Raw genomic sequence first — 25,222 nt, 5'->3', positions numbered from 1 at the left:
ATGCAACTGGATGAAACTACAGATATCTCGAATTATAGTCAACTTCTTGTTTTTGTTCGTTACGTGTCTCTTGATACTATCAAAGAAGAATTTTTATTTTGTGAGTCTCTTTTGCAAACTACAAAGGCAGTTGATGTTTTAGCAATGTTAAATGTTTTCTTTACCAAACAAGACTTCGGCTGGAAAGAAAAACTTCATTCACTTCGTACAGATGGAGCACCTGTGATGCTTGGCAATAAATCTGGTTTTGCCCTGTTGGTAAAAAAAAAGTCTCCTAATGTTCTTGTTACTCATTGTTTTTTACATAAACATGCGCTGGCTACAAAAACTCTTCCAACCAGCTTAAAAGAAGCATTATCAAAAGTTATTAAAACTGTAAATTTTATTAGACGTAGAGCTCTTAATCATCGTCTCTTTAAAACGCTGTGTCAAGAAATGGACGCAGAACATGAGGTACTTCTGTACCACACGGAATTGCGCTGGCTGTCACGAGGGCAGGTTTTGAAACAATTTTTCATGTTGAAGATCGAATTATCACTTGTTCTAGAAGAAAAAGATAACTCATTCTTCGAATATTTAAACAAAAAAGATTTTACCTATAAATTGGCTTACCTGGCAGATAATTTTAACCACATGAACAATATAAGTCTTTTAATTCAAGGACCCGATATCACCATTATGGATGCAACTGAGAAATTACAAGCATTCTAATTGAAGATGCCACTTTGAAAAAAATAGAATTCAAAATGAGATATATGCAAACTTTTAAATGTTGGACGAAGTGCTTTCTGAAAATGGATCTTGGCAAGATAATTTGTTACTGAATAACTTAAAAAATAAAATCTGTGAACACCTGGAAGTACTTCAAGTTTCATTGAAAAAATATTTTAATTTGGATGAGATAAAGATAAAAGATGAGTTGTGGATTCGTCATCCTTTTCTTTGTGATATTGACTGTATCGATGATATGAACCTTGCCAAAGATGAGCTTATTGATCTTAGAACAAAGTCCTTGCTAAAAATGGATTTCGATTCAAAAACACTCGGAGAGTTCTGGTCTTCTGTGAAAGAAGCCTACCCATTGCTTGTAAAGCGAGCTATTTCAGCTATAATTCCGTTAGCTACAGTGTATCTTAACGAAGCCGGACTTTCCACAGTTGTGACAATAAAAACATAACATCGTTATCGATTGAATGTTAAACATGTTATGCTCGTTGCTTTGTCGAAAACCATCCCTCTATTCAATTTATTAATTAAGGAAAAGCAGCAACAACCTTCAGACTAAAAATTTTAATTTTAAATATTTTGTATACTATTGAAATAATAAAATTAAATGCTAAAATAAATTAAATACTGAAAATTGATGTTTTTTGCAATTTTTTTACTCAGAGGGGTGGTCCGTGACTTCTTAAAAATTTTTAAAAGGGGTCCATTGTATCAAAAAGGTTAAGAAACACTGCCTTAAGAGAAAGCCTGTTTGCATCTAAGTGCAAGCCAAACGGATGCCAAACTCCCAGCGCATCGCCTACACTTCAAACGATGTTGTACAGCCTCCTGTTTGCTAGCTTTCTGATTAACAGCAAAAATCGATTAACACGAAATAAGAATTAATAAAAAGTTTATTTAAAAATCGTAACAAATACACTTCTTCCTGTTCGCATTTAAATAAACTGATGAAATAATAATAAATATTGTTTCTTTGCAGACGATTTTTTTCTACAGAGAAACAAAAGCAAAAATTATTTATCTCGCATTTGATTTGTTTAGAGCATGTCATGCTAAGACGTGCCATTTTTAGTGATCAGATCAAATCCAATGCTCTTACAACGTCATATAGTTGTTTCTTTTTCAATAACGAACGTTCTTCTTGTTTACCAAAATATGCTGCCGAATCTTGGATTCCAGTAGGACTACGAAGCTATAACCTTTTTTATTAATTCTATGATATATATTGTAAGAGAGGACACGAATTAAATTTCTGTCTTACGTGTTTAACTTTTAAAAGCATTTATAATGTTTTAAAAGTGATAACGAAATAAAACGGAACTATATGCAGTTGCGGAGTATTACTTAAATACTTAAATCCTCTATCGCAATGTTTTTTTAACTTGTAACGGAGTATAGTTCTAAAAATAAAATTAGTTTGTTAATCAAAACAACACATAGTACAAAGAGATTATGAATACGAATTTAGATAACTTAACAAAACTGAAGAGGGTGGATACAAAGTCATTACAAAATTATTTAATACAATTGCCAGATATTTAAACTTCAAATATAACCAATCTTAGTACACAAGTAATGCATCTTGTAATGGCAAACTTTGGTTCTGTAGATCGTGTTCGATTATAAACAGTCCACTGACGATATCCTAACCTGGGTATTTCCAATCGTGAAAATAATTCGTGAATGGTGTTAATGATCAGTAGTTTGGTGCTAGCATTCTCAATTATTGCACCCTTTAAAGTATATTAAATTTAATTGCTCCCTTCATGAAGTATATTAAGTTTAATTGCACCCTTTATAAAGTATATATATTGATATACATTCGCGCTGTTTGGCATCCAATTGGCGTGCATGTGGAGTGCAACAGGCTCATGGATCATGGTTGGTGTGATGATCGGTGTAGTGGAACACCATTTTAGTGTTAAGCAATTGCTTCCGTTTATGGGGTTAAGATATAGTAAAAATGTTTACAGTGTACTTTCGGACATCATGTGAACAAAAATAATAATATCTTTGGCTAAACGGCAGAACGGATAAAAAGCTCCATTTTTTCATTTTTTTTCTGCAGCAGTAGAAAAAAGAAGTTGTTGAAATGAAAATATTTGTCGGTTACATTTTTCTCTGCTACACTCTAGATACTGACAGTGCGTTTTGAAATTTTAGTTCAGGGACTATATTGTTCGAACTTAATGGCTATTATTATTTCACATATCTTGCGTATACAAAGAAATAATATGATTGATTGAAAAAAGAATAGTTTTGTGTGGAGCTATACTTTTGTCAGAAAAAATGAAGACAAAAACGGAACAGAGTTGTCATAGACTGTGACAGATGAATCGCAGTTTCCTGCTCATTGTTCTGACCTTGAAAAATTGTAACAATTTCAACTTGTGTGTTAAATTGCTTACGAAATTTATCAGCCAAATCATTTTGCTCTATGCACGTTGCATTTAAAGATATTACTTTTATATCTTAGTATGTGGTTTCTAACTACTTTTCTCTTGTTATGCGCTGGTAAGTATTTATATTTTGTGCTAAAATTAAGAAATGCATCATTTTTTCACAGTTACCATTTCTCTGAAAAAATTTGCTTTGTAATAAACATTAGCGCAGTAAGTTTTTATAACTCAAAAGCTTCAACGTCAAAGCCAAAGTAAGAATTGAACTCTATACTCAATACAGAAAGTTTTTAAGGACACCAAACACTGAAGTAAATTGTTCGTGCATGTACAAATTATTCAAAACTATATTTTCAACTTTTACGTGCAATACTAATAAGAAAATATGAGATAAATAAGTTTTATTACTTATACGTGCTTTTTTACACAATTTAATTCAATTTGAGAGTAGTTTTGTGACTGATAGATGGCAACACCAATCATTTGGCATTAAAATATTGAAATGATCGCTCCAAACTGACCAGCATAGTGCTCTAAGATATTTAGATTATTTTTAGGTTATTCTTTTTCCGATGCCCACTCGTCATTACGATGTCAGTAGGGCAGATTTGTTGGTACACTATATTAGGTGGGCCAACGTTGCTTCCACAGTAAGGACAGATAGTACAGAATGAAATAACTTCCATGCCTTGTCCGAGATTCGAACCCAGGGTCCTTCTAATGTGAGGCCAGCTCCGTGACCACTACACGATTCGGTCGGCGAATGTTTACAAATTCAGCTGTGATTTTTTATAGGGAAATCATATCAAACTTCGACAAATAAAGCTGCAAGTATTTGTCCTAAAACCCTGAAGAACCGGTTCAAAGATTATTCGAAAAATCACTTCCTTGTTTCCGAAAGAGCAAACAACGAAAATGATTTTATTATTATCTCTCGCATTATCTTTCTTGTTAGTTTTTTTAATGCAAGTTAAGCCAAAACTTACACAAGGAATAATTTTGATAAAAGATAGGAGTTTTTAATTAAAGTTCCGACTTTTTATTCACTTATAAAGTTTATAGCATGGTAGTCTACATGGAACATCATCCCTACAGAATCAAGTAGAGATGTTTGCTTCAATCCGTTTCTTTACCAATCTGCTTTTTTATACCAATATTTGCGCAAGAAATAATTTAGATGAAAAATTTATATTTTAAATTTTAAAAAAAATTTCAGATTCATAAAACACCCAGCATAATTATAAATCAATCTTAGACTATAATAAATATAGTTTCAGTGTAGGTATATGCATGGCAAATGGTTTCCACAGTTCTGCTGACACATACCCACTCTTTAGTCGAGCTTTTCACTGACCATTGTTCACAAATATATCTGAATTTATCTGAAACGAAGCTCAATATTTTTCTCAAATGGTTGTGAGCTAGTTGGTATATACATGAAACTTTGAAATAAAATAAAATAAAAAGGTTCTACGACGTTATAGATTCATATGGGTAGACCATCTCAATTAAAATGCATTCTCCTTTTTATTGTAGTGCTCCATTTTTAAAAAGTGTCTTGTAGTTCTACTGTCTTCTTTTCTTTCGTGAGTACTATCTAATACAGCTTTTCTGCTGTCTTCTTTTCTTTCGTGGATACCATTTTATTAAATAAATGGAGGCAAAACCCAAAACTTCCGTAAATCTTGGGAGACTTTTTATTTCGATTTATTGCGTGTCAAAGTAAGATTGATAATTTCGAATAATCGTGTATTTAGCAAATGGCGTTTATTATCACAATCCATTTTCGTTTTTTTAGTGTGGTTTGGAAATGGGGAAAATATATGTGACTCATCTGTCAGAGATGTATGTCAGCTGCCAAAACAGGATCAAAAGTTGATGTTTCCGAAAACAGCCAAAACTCTGGAGAGGCTTTGCTTGTAAGTAAACCATAACTATCATTTCAAAGGCTTCGTGAAAAAAGGTTCTCGGTGATATTTTTGAGCATTCAGAGTATCACCTTTAAAAAACATAAGATGCTAAACAAAACATATTTTCCTATCGCCATATTTAATAATCTTAAGGAAAACATACAGCTGAATAAAACATGCTTTTAAACCCCATCTTTCGTATCATTGAACACAGAATATCTTTTGGTACCTTCTTCTACTGAACTTTTCGAATAGATTTAAAGAGCCATAAAGGGTGTTCTGTAACGACCACCCTTAATTAATATTGTAAAAATTATTTTAAAAAAAAGTAAGATGAACTGAAAAAATTGCGGTCAGAACTACCAAAAAATGGTACAATTTAGCGTGTTTTTGGAACTATTGGAACGCCGAAAAGCTCGGTAGTTTTCACCTAAATACTTTAGTAATGATTTTGGTAAAATTATCAATAAAATATGGTTTTATAATATGTGATAACACTTGGTAAACGTGAAAGAAAAATTTGGTAATTTTATCATGATACCTCAGAGCATGGCAAAAGAACCATTTATTCGGTAAAATTAATTTTTTAGTTTTGCATTTTTTATTTATGTCGTAAAACTGAATTTTTAAAATCAGAATTTTCGATGAATTTTTACCATATAAACGGAAAAATTACCAAATGAATGGTTTAAAATTCGTATACTTTGGTTTTAACACCAGAATTATGGGGGTGGGTTTACCAGAAATGTCTTTACCATGCAGTGTGATAATTTTACCAACTTTTTTTTCTCTTTGTGAAATATTATACTAATTATCAGCCGTTCTCAGTAATTTTGCTGTCAGTGAGTACGAAAATCATCTCGTGATAGCCTAACAGTACTTTAGACCTTATATACACCAAGCAGTGGAAGAAGCTCGCATTCAGTATATGTAAGTATATGCATGTAACAGAAGATGCTATCAGCTGCGTTGGTTTGAATTCATGTGCTAGAAAATTTTTATTTTTTAATTGCTTAACAATTTTTTTAATCAATTTAATTCGAAAATAAAATCTATAAATCTAAAATTTAAACAATGGAATATAAAGTATAAAATATAAGTATAAATTGTAAAATCTGAATAACATCTAAATAATAATGTAATTAATCTAAATTTTTCCAAGGGACAACACTCTTCTTCGTGTACTTTAGAGCTTACAAATCATTATTTAATACAGGATAAAACAAAAATGTTATCGAAATCAATCATAAAGAAAGTGTAATGAAGAACACTAAAACTAGATCGATTTCCTGCTGAAGCTTGAAGATTGATTGCTGAAGCTCTAACGATTGCCTTTCAACTTATCTCGGTTCACATCGGCAATCAAACAAGTTTTGTTTAAGTTTCATTATTTTTTTCTCTTTTAAATATTAATTTGTGGCCCATGACTTTAGTGATTTTTCGCTTCCTTTTTGATAAGAATTTAAAAAATATACATATTGAGGGGAGAGTGTTATCGATAATGTCAACGTTCATTTATCAAAAGGTAACCCACCATAGAATCGAGTTAACACATCTTATATACTACTGAATTTGAATCATATTTTTGTAGTTATAGATACACTACAGTACTCCCCACCAGAATTATATCTGTGATAGAATTCGATGAACGGATACCACTAATTGATTCGTTGCTGTTTTGTGAGAAACCGGGAGAGCTGTATTAAGATCACTGTATTTTCTGAGTGCTATTCACGGTCGTGGGAGCTCCTGTGTTGCCTTTAGCAGTCAAGTGTATACGCTGTACGTTGTGCGTGATCGAGACTGAGTACCAACCGCGCAAAGAGGTGGATAATGTCGCAGTCACAAGCAGCAAGTCAACTGTTTAATGTGGACCAACCATCGAAATAGGCGTTTTCAGATGGAAGTGGTCATTACTGTCAAGATAGGCGTGTTAATATCGAAATGGGAGTTTCTGTCAAGGTAGGCATGTTCATTTAACGTCCGGGTCACCAATGTGGGAAGTGTTGCTATTGAGAATGTCAACCATCATCTATGGACAGGTACCCCAACATAGAACCGAGTTAGAATGTCTTATATACTAGTGAATTGGAATTATATTTTTTTAGTGGTAGATGCACTACAATATGTTAAAGTTGGTGAATACGGTACACCATCCATATACACATAATATATGGTTACCTTTTTTACATTCCTTATCATTGTTGTTTCAAAATATGTTCCCTTATTATTTTCAATACCATTAACTCCTCCCCATAAGTTATTAACCTACTTCTATTCTACTTTAGAAATTACATACCTTTTGCTGAATGTTTAGTTAATTATCAAGAAAAATGCCCTTCGCCAGAAATGCCAACTATGGAATTAACGTCATCTGTATTGAAAGCTGCCAGAACATTTTGTAATAATGACTCAGTATGGTTTAAAGGTAATATTGAAAAATATAGTTTTATATTTTTAAAAATAAATGAACCTTAATAAATTAATGTTACTATAAACAATTTAAATTTACAATTATTAGTAGTGATGTACTGAGTATCCGGAAATTATCCGGTTCTCGACCAGATTTTTACTACCCAGTTATCATCCGGATCTGGTAAAATAACTCCACTACCCGGCACTGTGCACCATTACTCAATTTCTACTGTCAGAACTTGGTACCTGGATCAGGGCAACTTTACCGGTTATCCAGTGCCGCGTAATACTCATTTATGTTAGTCACAACCACCATTCATACAGTAACCTTAAAACTGTACATAAAAATAAAATATTTCATCATTTATTAATTTATATCATATTTTATCATTATTTAAATCTTGGAAATCAAAATATTTTATCTGTTTCCGTGATGGCGCAGAAATTTAGATACTGAACTGTCACTGTGAAGAACTGGGGCTCGATCCCCAGTGGCGATGGCCCATCCAGCTTCAGATAGATGGATATCTCTTGTCTGGGAAGTGAAGGCGGCATGTGCGCCGTGAAGAGAACTATATTTCCACAATAATACCGTTAATCACGATATTGTAGAGCCTTAAGCTAAAAGATATTTCTGGCTCACAACTGCCAGTCTTGGAAGTGCTGTTCCAAATAATCAGGCTGAAATGGTTTAGGCTTGACAGGTCTTGCTTTTATGCAGAATCTTAATTCAGGATGATGTGGACATTTTCGGAAAAGAGAAATATGTTCGCTAACGAAAATCGATAAATAATTTTTATGAAAGTAGTTATTTTTATGATATTCGCAAATAGTTATGTTTTGTTTTCTTCAAGTCATATAAACTTGACAAAAAAAAACTAATTTTGAAACACATTGAGTATAATTTATTTTATTTTTTTGCTTAGATTGAAAAGAAGCATGTATGAATAAAATGAGCCATCAGTATTTTTAAACTAAATTTTCAGTATTTTTCAGTATTCTTAAACTAAACTAGAAAGCTTGTTTCTAACTCATTAGCTCAATAAATTCAATTTCCAGCCAGTCTGGTTTCAAGTTCTTTTACCGTTTGGTTAATCATAGATGGTTTCGAGTTTTTATTATCTGTGTAACAGAAATACGCGTTAGTTTTGCAGAGAAAATGTTTCATAAAAGCAAATTTGCCCAAATTGCTTGATCAAAAGTTACTTTATCTTTTGGGGGTTCAAAATTACTTGGAAATGGAGGTGAAATCGTCAGTAACAGCAAAACCGCTATTAGAATCTTCTATTCAACATCCAGTTATAAGAAAAAAAATTTAAAAAGTATTGACGCAGATCTCATTGCACGTCAATCACATTTATAGTTATCCGATAAATAAAAGCGATACTCTGATGGTTAAAATATTTTAATTTAATGCACAAACTGTTTGATTTAATAAACCAAACAGTTATATTAAAATAGTTTTAAAATATCTTACGTTTAACAGATGCCTACATTAATAAATGCTATAGCAAATTTAAGCAAATCAAATGAAAAATTAATGAATTATAAAGTTTACTATATTTGCAAATGTCTCCTCTTTACAGCAAACTTTTACGTAAAGCATTCTACATCCAATTAGTCATACAAGTTTGCTTTTCTAAACATTTTCTTAAATACTGTTTAAAAATCTCTAAAAATAAAAATATGTTTTTATGCACTTTAGAACGCAAAAAAATTCCTCAGAAATATATATCGTGAAGAAAAAAAACTTGTTCGAATAAAATATTACCATTTTTATATTATTTTACATAAATAATATACTTCCCACACAGGTAATAAATCCAAATTTTATCGGGTAACCTATAGCCGGGATAGCGTGGTTGGTAGTGCGTTGGGCCAATGGACAAGAGGTCGTGAGTTCGCACCCCACCGGCGAAGACTCCCCGAGTATGAAACTGGAGCACGCTATATCTGTCGGGATCACAAAGTCATATGATTTCCTTTAACAAATCATCACCTCTGGGGCACTGGATCGGAGATTGATCGTGCTCTGGTTCAGGTCAAAATTACGATCTGCGAATGGGTGGATGGTGTGTTAATGTGCCCTCCGTCTAAAACGGGCTGTGGCGCATGTGTATGGCAGAAGTCAAACTCATAGCCATAGATGGCGCCACTAGAATAACAAGAAGAAGCGCCATCTCCCCGCTTAGGCTTGTCAGTATTGACAAGAGGTATACGACAACAACAAAGTTGAATATTAGTAGTCGTAGTTAGTAGGAGTTGAACATCAGTAGTCGTAGGCCCAAAAAAATTGGTCGGCTATTCAATGACAGTTACAAAATAAAATAAAAACAGCAACAACCGGGTACCCTTGACCTGTCAGGTAAAAGATTCAACTTGGTTCCAAGTACCAAGTACATCTCTAAATATTAGACTGAAAAGTTATTCCAGAGGCTTACATTATTTTCCTAATTGATTAAAATCATTTGTAAGCTTTTGCCATTCTCCATTTGTTTTTATGTAATTTTAATAGAGCTAAAAGCACGGACAATGGCCTAGCACGTTAATCGGCCATTGCCGGACCTCTCCTCGCTACAAGACTATCCGGTACCGAGTTTAATGTCCTAGTATACCCTAATCGGGTGGGGCTAGAAAGCTACATGTAATTAAATTTCAGCATTTAGGTCTTAGAACGTTCAGGTTATTACGTAATCTTCACTCTTTTGCAAAAACTAAGTTAAACCAAATACAAATTACGGTTCTTAAACTATTATCAAAGCTAGAAAAAAGGAAACACTTTCATATCTCGCCGTATTATTAAACAAGAAGATGATTTTAAACTTGTTTGATTGCAGAAGAACTTTAAGAAAATGTGAAAAACAATTTCTTTTTAAATTTCATTCGGTAATTTATCTGGCTGTGACGTTTGACACCCCGACTTCTCCCAAAGTGATTCTCTATATTTCAAAAACATTTCAATTGTTTCTCTCTTAGTTATTAATTTTTGACCAGCATTATGTACACTTTTTTCGCTATATTTCTTACAAGATTTTACAAAAATATGTATTAAGGGAGGCATATAACCTTCCATATAACGCAATTATATATTAATTTATTGTTATTAAATTGAGTGGCATAAAATAATTTCGAATTCAGCAACATTTTTAATGATAATAAAATTTCGACAGCAGATCGATATACATTTTGTGGGCTAAAAGCTGAATTTGGCTGTACTGTGCCAAATTTGAAAACTTAATTCTACTATGGAATTAAAATCAATATATTTATGAATTGAAAACACAAAACTTATTCTCTAAGTTACTTTATATGGTTTTGATATGAGTGTTTTGCTTGAGTAAAAATTTTTTTAAAAAAATGAAACGTACCTTCGTTCTTAGGAGTGGTACACTACGGAAACTGTTTCGAAATTTTTCAATCAAGGTTACCAAGGGATTTCACTGAGAATTGCCGAAATAAAATAGAAATGGGCACGAAGCTGGCATATTTAAATGATCCTAATAATCATCCAGAACTTAATAGATGCTAGTAAGTATTATATTTTTATGATGTAATAAAAATGTATTATACCATCATTTTTAAAAAATTACTGTAATTTTTTTTTATTTAACAAAAATTTAAAATAAAATTCACTGAAATTTTTAATTACGTTTATTTTCACTTTTACTTTTATTTACATATTTTTTATTTACATGATTTTTATTAAAAAATTAATTTTTTTTAAAAAAAAATTTATTTTTTACATTTTTTTTGTAAAATACGAGATCAAAAAATATAAATAAAATCCTTAACTTTTCATTTCAAAAAACTAAATCTTTTAGACTTCTTTCTTTAATTTTTTCGGTTTAAAACAGTTAGAAGATATAATTAAAAATTACTTTTTTTTATTTTTTAATAAAAACACAATCTGATGCTGACCCCACATCAGAAAGGTCCTGAGTTCGAATCTCAGACAAAGCATGAATGTTCTTTTATTCTCTGTCTGTCCTTATTGCGGGAGCAACGTTGGTCCACCTAATATGGCGCCCCAGAAAGAGTGATCAACTAATATTTTCTGCCTGAATAACGACTATCATTAAGGCTGGCATTAAAAAAATTCATTTATCTTTACCTATTTCCTTTATTTTTAAATTTTCTTTATCTAATCGGTTAACACGTTCATTGTTAGCTGAGTTCAGGTGGTTATTCTATATCTATCATTGAAGAATAGTAATCTATAAGGAGAAAATCGAAATTGAATGTTCTTATTTTAGAAACCATTTTATTTTTTAAATTTTACAATAAGTTTATTTAAATAACAATAAATTATCGTCAGAACAAAACACCATTTGTTTCTACAAAAATACTACTAAACTCAGTGGCGCGACAGCCCCTTGAGGGCCAAGGCCTACTGTGCCCATCTCAGTTTTCTTGACCTTGGGCTCTGGGGTGCAGCAGCAGATGTTCCGGGTAGGCGGTCTAAGCATGCTTGGCACTCACTTATCAACCCACTGAAGGGATGAACGGTTGAGTCAACCCTGCCCAGCTCGAGGGTCGAACCCAGGACCTGTGGCACGGGAGCGTGAAACGCTACTACTCAGCCGCCGGTCGTCTTCTACAGAAATAGATGGATAATAATATGCTTCTTGCAACCACTTGATCCATTTTATTGACACAAATCGTCGGGAAGAATTTACCCTAAAATTCCATTCGCAATTTTTAAAGTCATATTTTTTAATTACAGTGATTCAGTGATTTTATAGCAAATACTATTATTGTAGAAATTACGATATGTCAGATTTTTACTTTTTATGGTAAAAATGGATTCACTCAGTGTGCTACTAATGCTTACTGTAATTTTATCCAGAATTTTTTACAGTGTAAGATAAAATACTTCAAAACCCCTAACAATGTAGACATGTTTTCAGAGTTGATGTTATAGACATATGTAAAAATACATATGTTGATATCTACTTATTAGCTTGTTCTTCTTTTTTTTTCGTCACCATGCAACTGGAGACTGGTTACAAAACTTAATTCTAATAGTTACAAATCGTTATGTAAGTCAAATGTCTATTTCTTAATTTGTAAAAGCAATTGTTATGCCCAATTTACTTGTATTTTAGTAACACTATCGAAGTTGCAAGTTGCTTAGCTGAAAAGCTATCCAAGGATTGCGGAAAAGCCTCTAAAGAATTAGCACTGCATCTGATACGAGAAATTGGACCATGGAATGTTGTTTGTATAGATTACCAGAAAGAGGCCTTTAAGTTGATGAAAGATTTGAATTTCACTTTTGATCCAGAAACTTCAGAAGAAGAATTTGCTGCTCTGTTGCAAAGCGAAATAAGGAGTGAAATGGATTGAAGTTACTATCATAAAAGCAGCACATAATTGCAAACACTGTACATTTTCAAAGAAAAAATAAAAAAGATTTGAAAAAAGTTTCTTTTAGCGACGTTTTTATAAGTTGTATCTTTTTTTAAAAATAAAAAAAACTAACAATGATAATAAATGCATTTACTTAAGCAGTCACTAATAAAGTAAGATCAGTAAAGCACTAATCGCAAGAATTAAAAAATGTTACACATATCGCAAATTTTTTAATAAAAATTATGCTCATAATTGAACAATTTTGCCTGAAACATAATAGATAACACTGGAGAACTATCATTTTTTCAGTTGCATGAGATTTTTTAATAGATCTTAGATACTTTTGTATCACTGATATCAAATATGCTCTCGGTTTTTCTTTCCAAGCTCAAGCAACTGTTTTTTTATTAATGGCATTTTCAATCTAATTTTCACGAAATTTATTGGTTTCAAAACGTTCTATGTAATAACGGATAGTATAAATGTTGCAACAAACTTCTAGGAGAGTTAGGGCACATTATTCATTATTAAAATTGCACAGGAGCCCATGCACTGAAATGTAGTCATACGCCACTATGGGTGCTTCCATATTATGAACTCTTTCACTTAATGCTTCTTTCATTTTATGCATCTGAAATGTCATAATAAGAAAACGCCTCTAACCTCTCAAAACTGCATGCTTCCGAGAATGAACATCTGTATAATTTTAATCAGGATAATGTGTCCCAACTCTCCTAGGAGTTTTTTTTAAGACTTTTTTGAGACCCCCTATTGTATATAACGTTTTTAAACTTGTACATTTCGTCAAAAAATAGACTCAAAATGTCATTTGAGAAATCTGTAGCTTTAAGACAAAACTAATTTCTGATTTGAAATCCTCTCACCCAAAATAGGCAGTGTCAAAAATCTTTATAAATGCAATTAAAAATTTGCTCCCCGGGGTAATTTTTAGAGCATAAAATATTGTAATCCATTATTTATGAATTTCATATGCATAAATAATGTGTAATGATAATGATGCAAGGCGAGAAGGAGTATAAATAACGTATTATATTAATTTGTTCTTAATATTTCACAATACTAGTCTTTAGTAAAGAAAGTAAACAAAAACAATGACTTTTTGATTAATGTTTTAAAAAATTTATTTTTTCTGTTTCCAGCATTTTGGTTTTAAACTTTTAGACAGGTAAAGTGTTTAGCATTGGGGGACCTCTTTTAATTTAAAAGTTATTATACAAGTACTTTCTCCGCGCTACTTTAGAAACTCAATTTCTAAAGTTATTAATTAACTAGAAATTATGCTTTAGTACTTTTCGTTTCATTTTAATTATTGGATTGCACAGTGGGCCAGCATCCAAGGTCTCGTGACCAAAATTAGTATTTCGATAAAATTTGTTTCAACATTTGGCGGTTTTCATTTAGGGGTGTTTATGCGCAGGTAAATTGAATTCATAGTTGAAATTTTGAAATACACTAAAATTAACCCCCAAAAAAATGGCGTCTTAAATATAGCGAGCAAAAATAGAAAAAATAATATAGTACGTTTAAATAATTAAATATAGCAATGAAAATATAATAATTTTGTTAATTTTATGTTAAAAATGAAAAGCAAATTATATTTCCGAAGTAATATTACAATAATAATTGAAACTTATTAAAATTACAAACCTTTAAATAAAAAATTTAGGAATTGGGAACAGCAGAACACATTTCAAAGCAAAAGATGAAGCATAAATGTTCAAAAATACTAATTAGCTACTTGATAAATAACGAGGCTGTGGTCACATAATTCTCTCTAGATTAAAAAGGTGAAATTAGATTTAATTTTCGATCTGATGGTGGTGTTCCTATGCAATTGCAAAAAAAACAACTCTTATAGTAATAAAGTAAAGTACATAATGTAAATGTAATACTTTTTACCGCTTCATGGTTGTTTAATGAATAGCGAAAACTGAAAGGCATAACTAAATATGATATTTTAAAAAAGGGATATGATTTTTAATTTGAATTTTTTATTTAAATTTATTTCGATAAATCAAAGTAAAGACGCAGAATTGAATAACAATTTAATTATAAGGTAGCGTAATTTAACTAAAGAAACTTTGCAGAAAAATTATCCAATAAACTATTCAATCACTCATTATATAGATACTTATTCCTAATCTACGAAATTATTTTTAAAAGTATGCTTTTTGGTTAAATTATTATTATTATTTAGCGTGAACACTTAATATTTATAAGTACTTTTTACAATTATTTACAGTTTTATAGTGACGGAAAAGGAAATAAAAATGTAACTTTTAATTTTTTTTGCTACTGCTGTATAAATAAACTTCTGGTAAATCAACACAGTAAGCCAATAATGATTTCGATATCGTATAAGGAAAAGTAATGTGATAGGCAAGTAAATATCTTTAAAATAATAATTTTACAGAATAATATGTTTCTAACTATTGTATTTCTATTGTGTTTCCAACCATATTTCAAAAAAGAGTAGCCATATAAAGTAAAAACAAAAAAAGACTTTGCACAAAATTTAAAAACTTACCGAAAGATAATCCTCCCCCCAAAAAATTTTTAACTATTATATATTAACTATATTATAACAGAAATAAGAATCAAAATATTTTTACCAGTACTGTATCAATAAATGACAAGCAAATCAACATCCTAAACCGATTCAGTTTCAGGAAAATTTGATGTACAAATAAATATTTTTTTAAATACTTTTTACTAATATAAATACGCAATTGTTTAATATTTTCCTTTACGTGCTTAATTTTCACCTTGAAGTCTCTATGTATATATTTGTTTGTCTAATGTGTGGTGGTCTACTGTATGATGGTTTAATGCGCGTATCAGTCATTTCATTTGTGAATATTTTACAAGAACGACTTGGATATCTAAAGCTAAAAATGTGGTACTTCAGCGTCTTTCTATTAATGCTGCATGTTGGTAAGATAATTTTTTATATTTTGTCTTTTTAAGTCCATACTTTTAAAAAATAACTGGAAAAAATATTTTTATTTGCAAATATGTAGCTTAAAAAATACTAACTCTTTAATTCGACAAAAAAAAACTTATTTATGGCACTTTTGCTTGTTTTATAGCAAACAAAATAAACTTATTTAAAGAAATACAGTTTTTAATAAATATTTTTTAATAAAACTCTTTAATTCGACAAAAAAAAATAATACTTATTTGTGGCATTTTTGTTTGCTTTATTGCAAACAAAATAAACTTATTTAAAGAAATACAGTTTTTAATAAATATTTATCTATTTACTAAAAAATAAGTAACTTTTATAACAGTTAAGATGAATGATTATTATGTTAACTAATGAATAAAAGAAAAGAAGCTAAACAACCCATATGACTATCAGTGTATTAAAAGATAGGCGTATTAATGAATCAGGTATGAGGGAAATTAGAGAAAAGGCATATTAATGAATCAGTGATTAGACGAATAAGAGAATAGGCCTATTAGTCACTCTATATTCAAGCGAAGTGAGTATAGTAGACTTACATATTAATAAACTAGTGATTAGGCGAATAGTTGAATTGGCCTATCAGTGCATCAGTATTTAAGGGGATCAAGAATGAGTAATTTATAGAATAGGCGTATTAGTGAACTAGTGGTTATTTGATTAAGAAAATCAGCCTTTTAGTTTATTAATATTAAAGTTGCAAGAGAAGAGGAGTTTTAGTGAATCAATGATTAACTGAATAAGAGAATAGGTCTATTAATAAATTAATATTTAGGTATATTAGAGAAGAGGCGTGTTAGTGAATCAGTGATTAGAGAATCAGTGATTACTGAGTAATTTATAGAATAGGCGTATTAGTGAACTAGTGGTTATTTGATTAAGAAAATCAGCCTATTAGTTTATTAATATTAAAGTTGCAAGAGAAGAGGAGTTTTAGTGAATCAATGATTAACTGAATAAGAGAATAGGTCTATTAATAAATTAATATTTAAGTATATTAGAGAAGAGGCGTGTTAATGAATCAGTGATTAGAAAAATTAGAGAGTAGGCAATCCAAATCAAGGAAATAATTTGCAATTAAGAAGCTTTAAAATGAGGTATAATAGTCGATAATCACATTTTTTTTTTACTTATGAACCAATGTTACTTAGTGTGGTTGATTTCCAATGAAACGACTCGTGGTCAAATCCCGGTGACAGCTCGTCGGTCTGAGTAATGCATCTGACCCGCACCGACCACAACAAATGTTAACATAAATTATTCACAATGCATGAGTGGATCTCAAAATTATTGCCATCAGAGTAACCGTGAGAAGTTTTCGTGACTTTCCTGTCCGTATAAGGCAAATTCGAGTAAGTTCTATTCAAAAGCCTTTTCGAAGGTTAGTTTTTCCTAATGATTAATACAGGAGTTCCCTTGTCTTCTGGGCTAGATTCAAAACTGCAAAGCTACGACGTTGAGCATTGATAGTTAAACAGGGAAACCAAAAATGAGTGACCTATCCAACGCCGTCTATAAAACAAAAACAATTAAATGACAAATAATTGAGTTAACGATTCTGCCATTTGCATCATGAAGGTATTCTCAATTTCGAGACGACACAAACAAAAGATAATGATAAAAATATATCATCAAGTACCAACTCAATTTTTTTTAAATTACAAATTCATAAGATTTTTTTTCTATTTCTATTGTTTTTCTGATATTTTTATAGCATTTCAAAATCTGTTATCAATGCATAGCACAGTTTTAATCTGATTTGTTTCATTCTATTTCAGTATGCTTTACCCAAGGAAGAGACATATGCCAGATAAGTCACTATAGGCAGTGCCGATATTCAAAGGATGGAGAAACATTCGCATTTCCAAAAACCGCTGAGGAAATGGTACCAAAATGCTCGTAAGATTCTTCAGGAAAGATATCAATTTGCATCACAACCTTCATTATTATTATCATTATTATTAGTTCAAATTCAACTCAACGGCATTAAACACAAAGCCTGTTGAACCACCTTTAGCCCGTAATACTGCTCGAATTTTTGCCATAGATTCTATGAGATGTTGCCAAAATGCTCGTAAGATACTTCAGGAAAGATATCAATTTGCATCACAACCTTCATTATTACTATTATTATTATTTTAAATTACAATCAACGGCGTTAAACACAAAGACTGTTGGACCACCTTTAGTCCGTAATACAGCTCGAATTCTTGGCATAGATTCTATGAGACGTTAGGAGGAGTTTATCACCAAATCCTATGAACTGCAGTTTTCAGTTCCATCTGATTGGATGGCTTTTTTCCAATACCCACTCGATTGACACTCGTCATTAAGGTGTCAATAGAACAGATTTGTTTGTCACTTTTCCAAGGGAATCCTATTAGGTAGGCCAACGTTGCTCCCACAGCAAAGACAGGTAGTGTAGAGATTGAAAGGACATCCGTGTCTTGCCCGGGATTCAAACCCAGAACCCTTCTGATGCAAGGGCAGTTCTCTGACCCCTACACACTCCGGTCGACAGCAAACTTGTCTTCATAGTACCAATTACCAAAATCAATTAATCAAAAAAAATCAGAACTTATCGATAATTTTTGGTAATTTATCGGTAAAAATTTGTTATCTAAAAGTAATATAATTTGGTATAATAAATAATTTGTAATATTTGCTTACAATTTTTCATTATTTTATTTAAAAACAGGGTTGGATTAATCTATATCACTTGATTTAAATCATGATTAAAACTGAGATGAAAAAAAAATCACTGTGATTTTTAAAAATAATCGTTGATCAACTGTGAATTTTCAAAAAGCTATCAGTTTGAGCTATCTGATTTTTTTTTAAACTTTTAAGTATAAAGTATTTCTTGTACAATACAGTTATTATAAAGTTTATAGATTTCTAGATATTATTAGATATTTAGATAGTTATAATAAATTTTTATAAAGTTTGATTGCAATGAAATTCGAGGGTTTTTACTAAGAAATAAGGGAATATTAACATGCATATTCCTTTAATTATTTCATTAAAAAACGCATTGATTTAAATGAAAAGATTTTTTTTAGTTATTGTTTCAGTAAAAAAAAAATTTATACAATTTAATTAAAAAAGTTCATTATTAGGGTGTGATTTTATTTAAAGTCTTATTTCATAAAAAGGTTTCTTATTAAGAAATAATGGAAAGTATTTGCATATAAATTATATTTCAAAATAAACTGGGAGGAATCAAAAAGAAGACCAAGCGTGAAACGTGGACGTAAGAGTGTCATGAAGCTTTTAAGTTATAATTTTCCATTAATTGTATGCAAAATATTTTGCTCTCAAAAAAAATTTATAATTATACCCATTTAGTTGCATGTTTATTTAATTTTGGTGCTTTTAAAATTTATTAAATATGTAGTTTAAGAATATCAACCAGAGTAATTTAAAACATTTTCTTCAGTTTTGTTTTTAATCTAAACTAATTTACTTTTCATTAGATATCTAATTGAGAAATAGTCTTCCAATCTTTTACATTCATTTGAGCTTGAAAAATTAAGCTATTATTTTATATATTCCATGATTATTTTTTAATAATTAACTAATAATTTTCACTATTTTACTAAAAAATTTTAACTGTTTCAGCTGAAATATTGTTTTTAAATGGCATAAAGTATTATTAATACATTTTATCTGATGTTTTGGTTCATAAATGTAAAAAAAAATGAAAAATTCTGACTAAATTTTTTAAGAAAGTCAGATTTAAATCAAATAAATTCGATTTTTTAAGCTTTCTTTTAAAAAAAATTATGATTTTTGTCGACTTTGATTAAGTATAGTTGAAAATATTTGGAACTGCATGGCACAGGACATTTACAGCAATTTAATCTGAGTATTTTCAAATTACAAGAAACAAAATTTTAATAAAATTGGTGAAATAGTTTGTGAATAATGAAATAAAACATTTATTCCTTGAATTTTATTCTCACAAACTATTTGACCGTTTTGATGCAAACTCTTTTGTGAAATAATGCAAAGAACTTTTTTAATTTAATTTTCTTTCGAGCTAACATTCGAAGAAAAGAAAGATAATATGGCGTCTTGCAAGCGTATTAAAAATCATAAAAATCACGTAAATAACTTGAAACTACTTTTAATAGACAGCCACACATACTCTTTTTAAAAACCATACAAGTGCAAAGAATTTGAAAAAAAAAACACACTTTTAAATTTCAAAAAAAAAGCTCAATTGATGGGATTTTTACAAAAAAAAATTTTTTTGACCAAAAAATGAAAAATATTTACAATACTCAAGTTTTAGTATGAATTTAAGCAACATGCTGCACTCAAATCAGATACTAATTTTTAACTAAATAAGCTTAGTACAAAACGAGAAACGTTATTCACAAAATAAAAAAAAATTGTATTCAGAAAAACAGTTTCAAAAACAAATCTTTGAATAAATAACTTAAAACAAATTACTTGAGTTTGGAAACAGTTCCAATTTAGAAAATATGTATGTTGTTTTTTTTACTTTCAGCGAATACGTTTCAGTATTTTTGGTGTAATTTCGGAATTGTTTGAGTATTTTGTTACACTTGGTGTCAGATTGCTCTGAATTAGATTAACCATATATGATTACACCATATATTTAAAAAAAGCACTGAAATTTTTGTTAGTGAAACCCTCTATTCCCTTTAACTTTAAAATTATCAATCAAATTTATTATTTTCAATTTCATCAACTGTACTTATTTATATTTCCAGAGCGCTAAACTCCATGTTGGAATGTCTAATCAATTATAAGTATGCCTGTTCAAATACTACAATCTATAGTGTGAGAACTGTTAAAAAATTTCAAAATGCAGTCAATACATTTTGTGACAGCAATTCTACTTGGTACAAAGGTAAAAACTTGTAATTTGTATGTTAACAAACAATATTTTTTAAACACTTTTCGGAGTATTTAAACGCCAAATATTAGTAATGAAACGTGTGCCGAAAAGCCATGACTACACCCGAAAGATGATTCCAACTCCCAAAGTTCTCTGTCTGGTTCAATTTAGTTGATTACTAAAAAGGAATGTTCCGAAGATTTTCGATCGAAACATATGGGTGTTTAAGGGAATTTTTGTCAATGGGCCACTGCTCAATGAGACCAGGAGAAACTAAGTATAATATCATTCAATTCTATTTTTGTCCTCAGAAATATCTAATTTTTCCCTATGATTGGAACAACAGTTTTGTCTAAGAAGACAATTTCCTAAAATGTTACAAAGTGTTTCATGACCAAAGTTTATATTTGTGCACTTAGTACATTAGTGTTGAAGTCACATAATTAGAATCTGTAAATAATTGTGTGAAAAAATTATGCGCAATTCAAACACCACGACTAGAACAAAATCAGGGCTGTGGAGTCGGAGTTGAAGAAATATTTGCAGGAGTCAGTGTTAGAAAAATTTGCTCGATTCAAAGAAGATTGATTAAATGATGGGTCTTATAAATTAAAATAAAAAGTAAAGAAAAATGCGATCTTATAATTTTTCTAGGAAGATGATCTTATAAATGTGAGTAAGGCGAGTATTAATAATTAAATGGAAAAAAATTACTCAAATGAGTATTACGACGATTATTTAAATTATAAGAGATCACAAACTTAATTCGCCCTACTTAAACGTTTTTGAGCCTGCATTTGATTGGTAAAAAATATATTCAGAGGAAAATCTATTAAGAAAAATCTATTAACTATTTAGAAAAATATTAATAGGTTATCGTTTGATTCCTAAATAGTAAAACCAAATTTATTTATCTAAACAGAAAAACTAATTAAATAGATACTCAGATGAATTTACGAAATCATAAGTAATTGTTTCCTATTTCTTGAATATTCGCCAAAGAATAATCTTAAAATACGATGCTTATGCACAGTGTGCCAGAAACACGAATTACCATAATAACTTTTGATCTAATTATCAGATTTTCACGTACCAGGACTTAATTATAATGGTTCGAAGGGGTAACCTCAAATATGCTTTTTAAATAGTGTAGACGATATTTTTAGTTATGAATTCATGCAAGATTCCTGTTTCTCGAAATATAGGAGGTTGCCACAATATGTAGAATATGATGCCGTTTATAAAAGGAAAAATATATATCATTTGTATAGAACACTGATTTACTAATAATATTAATACTTTCCTAAGAAGTTTTTAAAAAGTCTTATTGAATATAAATCAAGGTAAGAATTTAGCTCTAAGAAAACTTCAGAGTTTTAGTCGGAGTAAAATATTTCAACTAACGACTTTACATCCTTGAATAAAAGAACGAAACGCACGGAATCAAATACAGTGAAACATCGATTATCCGAGCGCCGATTTACCAAACTGTCCAACTACGGATCGTATTCCGACCTTCCATTCTTGTAAAAAACAAAACAAAAATGAGAAAATGTTTTTTTTTTTTTTTCAGAATACCTAAATATGGACTTCTCGGTAACCTTAAAAAGAGCTCACGTTCCTTCTGCTAAGTTTCAATGTGGGTGGGGTCAGCTTCTATATAAATTTTAAAAATTAGAATTTTTAAACACAACGTGTATAATATGCTATAATAGACATTATAACAATTGCCAATCCTAAGCCTTAAGAAAGTTTGAAGGGAAGTTATTTGAAAACTTTCTCGTAACTGTTCTTTTTCAAAATTTGTAAATTATCCAGATTTTCCGGATCTGATCTGATCCCGATTGGTCCGGATAATCTACGCTTTACTGTTTATAAAATAGAAGGTAGGTTGTAATTGGATCAAAGCCACAAACAGGGCAAAAGCTCGACGTTCAGAAACGAGAGAATATTATTATAATCGTAATATATTAACATTATAATCTTTGTATTAATTTATATTTTCAATATTAACTAATCAATAATAATTCATTTTTTAAATGTCAGTGCCTGAGAGAAAATTAATGATGCCTTTATGACCATGATAACCATTCCCATGATAATGGTGAGGAGTTTGGAAAATAGTGAAACCTTGAAATTCCTACTTTATTTACAAAAAGTATAAATTGAGTATATTCCATTTTTAGTTAACAATGCTAACTGTGATATAGGCGTAAAACGTCATTTCTAAGAAAATCCACAGCTTTGTAGAAATCAAACGCTTGTAATTTAATATTTTGATACTTGAAAACTAACTCCAATGCTGCATTCTGTGGAATCATAAAAATTTTTAAAAATTGCGAACTATTTATAGATATTCAAGAAAGATAGTATATCTAAATTAAAATTAAAGTTCCACTTCGAGGTAAAGTTCTACTTTGAGTTCTACTTATTTAGTACTGCTGCTTTCACATAGCCTGAGAGTATTGACCACTATCTCCGTTTTCAATACAAGCTGACAATATTTTTTAACAAAAAAAAGTTGTGTTTATTGAGAAAATATTCTAAAATTACTTACAATTTTGTTATGAGTCTTTAAAAGAAATTGCAATTTTTTCTTCTTTTAAGGAGTTGTAAAATATGGCAATTGCTATCAAAACGTTATAAACAATTTACCGAAGAATTTCACTGCCGAGTGTTTCAAGAAGATACGAAGTTACATAGATCCAGCTTATTTGAACTTTGATGGCAGTGATCGAAATAAACAAAAGTGCTAGTAAGTATTTTGTGCCATCATAATTTATCTTTATTTACTAATCCAAATTTTGAATCGGCAGCTTATTCAGTGTTTGGAACCAATGGTGGCACTTTTCGATAACATTTATTAACGGTAGATTGTTAATAAAAATATTTTTTTATAAATCTCGTATTTTATTTTTATTATAAAACGAATCTCCATCATGTGAGTGTATAAATACTGGATGTAAATCACATACGCCACTTACTTGTGACAAAACTTTTTCGCCAACCTGTCTTACAGTTAATTAAACAGTTCCAGCTTAAATGTATACAACGTGACTAATGTCTTATTTCTTACTGAAGATTAACTCCCTTTCCTGTCTGTTAACTCCCTTTCCTGTCTGTAATGCAAGGACAGACGCAATCTTGCAATTGAAATTTCGACCACTTTCTGACTAGCTAGAACACAGAAATATCTGAGAGAACTCCGTACGTGATCACAAAGGAAGTTTCCAGCATTTCCTGGCTGCAACATACAGAATAAAAATTAGAATGGCTAAAAAAATAGAAGAAGGTAATTTTATTTTTGCCAGACTTGAAGCAAAAAAAAACAGTTTTGTTATAAGAATCTATCACCACAGAAAAATTTTCTCGCGTCTTTCAAACAAAAGAGGTAGGTTGCATCACTTTCAAAATAAATCAATCAAAAATCATCATCAATCGTTCCACCAACGTCTTTTCGTCTCATCGCAAATCTTTCGTTTTTGTTCTGAATAAAAAAAATTTAAACTGTTTTCTCCTTTATGGAAAAAAATAGCTTTTCGAATTATTATTTTAGTTCATTATGTTTTTCCAATTTTAGCTTCAATTTTCGCATTTGCTTTCATTACTTGTATTGACCAAGTTAAATATTTCTACAGAAATAAACAAGCAAATTTCCCTTCTATTACTATAAAGATTATTTTCTAAATTATCGATTGATCAAAACAAAGTAATTAAGTTGCAAAAAAAATTATTTTATAATTTGTTTTATTACATCAATTTCTTAAAAAGAAAATATAAAACTATATGGTATTTATTGTGTACTATATTGTATAAATGCATAATACTGTATTGTATATTGTACATTACATAGCTATACTATTGAAATGTCAAGCTGTATTGCTGAACAGATTTCTAAGGAATGTGGAGAGGCAGCTCGAGAATTATGTTTGCATTTTATTAGAGAAGCAGGACCATGGGACAGCATTTGTTTCACCGATGACGACGACGTCACGAGGCTGATGCAAAGTTTAAATTTTCGTTATGACCCAGAAACCACAGAAGAAGAATTTGCTAATCTTTTGCACATGGAAGACACAAAGTTCTAACAGAAAACGATATAGCACATATGAAATAAAACTGTAATTGTATTAATCTATATACATAAAAATGAATATCTGTGGATGAATGTGTGTGTCCTTTATAGACTCCTAAACCATCAGACCGAAAGCTAAGCTCAAATCACGAGAAAGGTCACTGTTGACATTAGAACATTGTACGACAAACCATTCGAGCAGGATGAGTGAGAAACGAAATGGAATTTTCTGATTGGTTACGCGTTAGCCATTGTCGTAAATTTAACGACTCAATTTTTCGCATATTTTAAAAATAATATAAGTGATGATTGATCGCTTGCAGCTCTTTTTGATCAAAAAGTAAATTATTGCACATATTTAATGATTTAATTATTTTATATGCGCCATATCAGATAAATTCAATGAAAATTACTTGGTAACATGCTTGGTCTGCTTCAACAAATTTATCCTTTGTCTGATACCACGTGCTTTCATTTTATTTATATTAA

At 30.3% G+C, this 25,222-nt stretch overlaps 4 protein-coding genes across 4 annotated transcripts; all 4 read left to right on the top strand.

Annotated features, from left to right (window-relative positions):
- Positions 1-711, top strand: LOC122271754 (protein FAM200C-like). Its single transcript, XM_043054074.1, has one exon. The coding sequence runs from the start codon at positions 1-3 to the stop codon at positions 709-711; it is 711 nt and encodes a 236-aa protein (XP_042910008.1).
- Positions 712-769: 58 nt separating this feature from the next.
- Positions 770-1,177, top strand: LOC139426627 (protein FAM200C-like). Its single transcript, XM_071186029.1, has one exon. It carries the CDS (start codon positions 770-772, stop codon positions 1,175-1,177), a length of 408 nt encoding a protein of 135 aa, XP_071042130.1.
- Positions 1,178-3,111: 1,934 nt separating this feature from the next.
- On the top strand, positions 3,112-12,876 carry LOC107454639 (uncharacterized). The gene is made up of 5 exons (XM_016071887.3): positions 3,112-3,240; positions 4,924-5,044; positions 7,324-7,463; positions 10,831-10,978; positions 12,556-12,876. The coding sequence occupies exons 1-5, from the start codon at positions 3,204-3,206 to the stop codon at positions 12,794-12,796; spliced, it is 687 nt and encodes a 228-aa protein (XP_015927373.1). The 5' UTR covers positions 3,112-3,203; the 3' UTR covers positions 12,797-12,876.
- Positions 12,877-15,188: 2,312 nt separating this feature from the next.
- Positions 15,189-24,878, top strand: LOC107454642 (uncharacterized). The gene is made up of 5 exons (XM_016071889.3): positions 15,189-15,757; positions 17,567-17,687; positions 20,531-20,670; positions 23,266-23,413; positions 24,512-24,878. Exons 1-5 carry the CDS (start codon positions 15,601-15,603, stop codon positions 24,744-24,746), a joined length of 801 nt encoding a protein of 266 aa, XP_015927375.2. The 5' UTR covers positions 15,189-15,600; the 3' UTR covers positions 24,747-24,878.
- Positions 24,879-25,222: the final 344 nt, after the last annotated feature.

This window comes from Parasteatoda tepidariorum, chromosome 1 (assembly GCF_043381705.1).
Source record: "Parasteatoda tepidariorum isolate YZ-2023 chromosome 1, CAS_Ptep_4.0, whole genome shotgun sequence".
NCBI lineage: Eukaryota > Metazoa > Arthropoda > Arachnida > Araneae > Theridiidae > Parasteatoda > Parasteatoda tepidariorum.
This window is presented reverse-complemented; position numbering and strand designations above follow the sequence as displayed.

What these genes read in the sequence shown, in the direction of transcription:
- LOC107454639 (XM_016071887.3), top strand. Translation starts at nt 3,204, where the DNA reads ATGTGGTTTCTAACTACTTTTCTCTTGTTATGCGCTG. An exon ending in TTTTCTCTTGTTATGCGCTG is followed by an intron (nt 3,241 to 4,923) that starts GTAAGTATTTAT and finishes TCGTTTTTTTAG; the next exon opens with TGTGGTTTGGAAATGGGGAA. An exon ending in CCAGAACTTAATAGATGCTA is followed by an intron (nt 10,979 to 12,555) that starts GTAAGTATTATA and finishes CTTGTATTTTAG; the next exon opens with TAACACTATCGAAGTTGCAA.
- LOC122271754 (XM_043054074.1), top strand. Translation starts at nt 1, where the DNA reads ATGCAACTGGATGAAACTACAGATATCTCGAATTATAGTCAACTTCTT.
- LOC139426627 (XM_071186029.1), top strand. Translation starts at nt 770, where the DNA reads ATGTTGGACGAAGTGCTTTCTGAAAATGGATCTTGGCAAGATAATTTG.
- LOC107454642 (XM_016071889.3), top strand. Translation starts at nt 15,601, where the DNA reads ATGTATATATTTGTTTGTCTAATGTGTGGTGGTCTACTGTATGATGGT. An exon ending in GAAATGGTACCAAAATGCTC is followed by an intron (nt 17,688 to 20,530) that starts GTAAGATTCTTC and finishes TTATATTTCCAG; the next exon opens with AGCGCTAAACTCCATGTTGG. An exon ending in CAATTCTACTTGGTACAAAG is followed by an intron (nt 20,671 to 23,265) that starts GTAAAAACTTGT and finishes TCTTCTTTTAAG; the next exon opens with GAGTTGTAAAATATGGCAAT.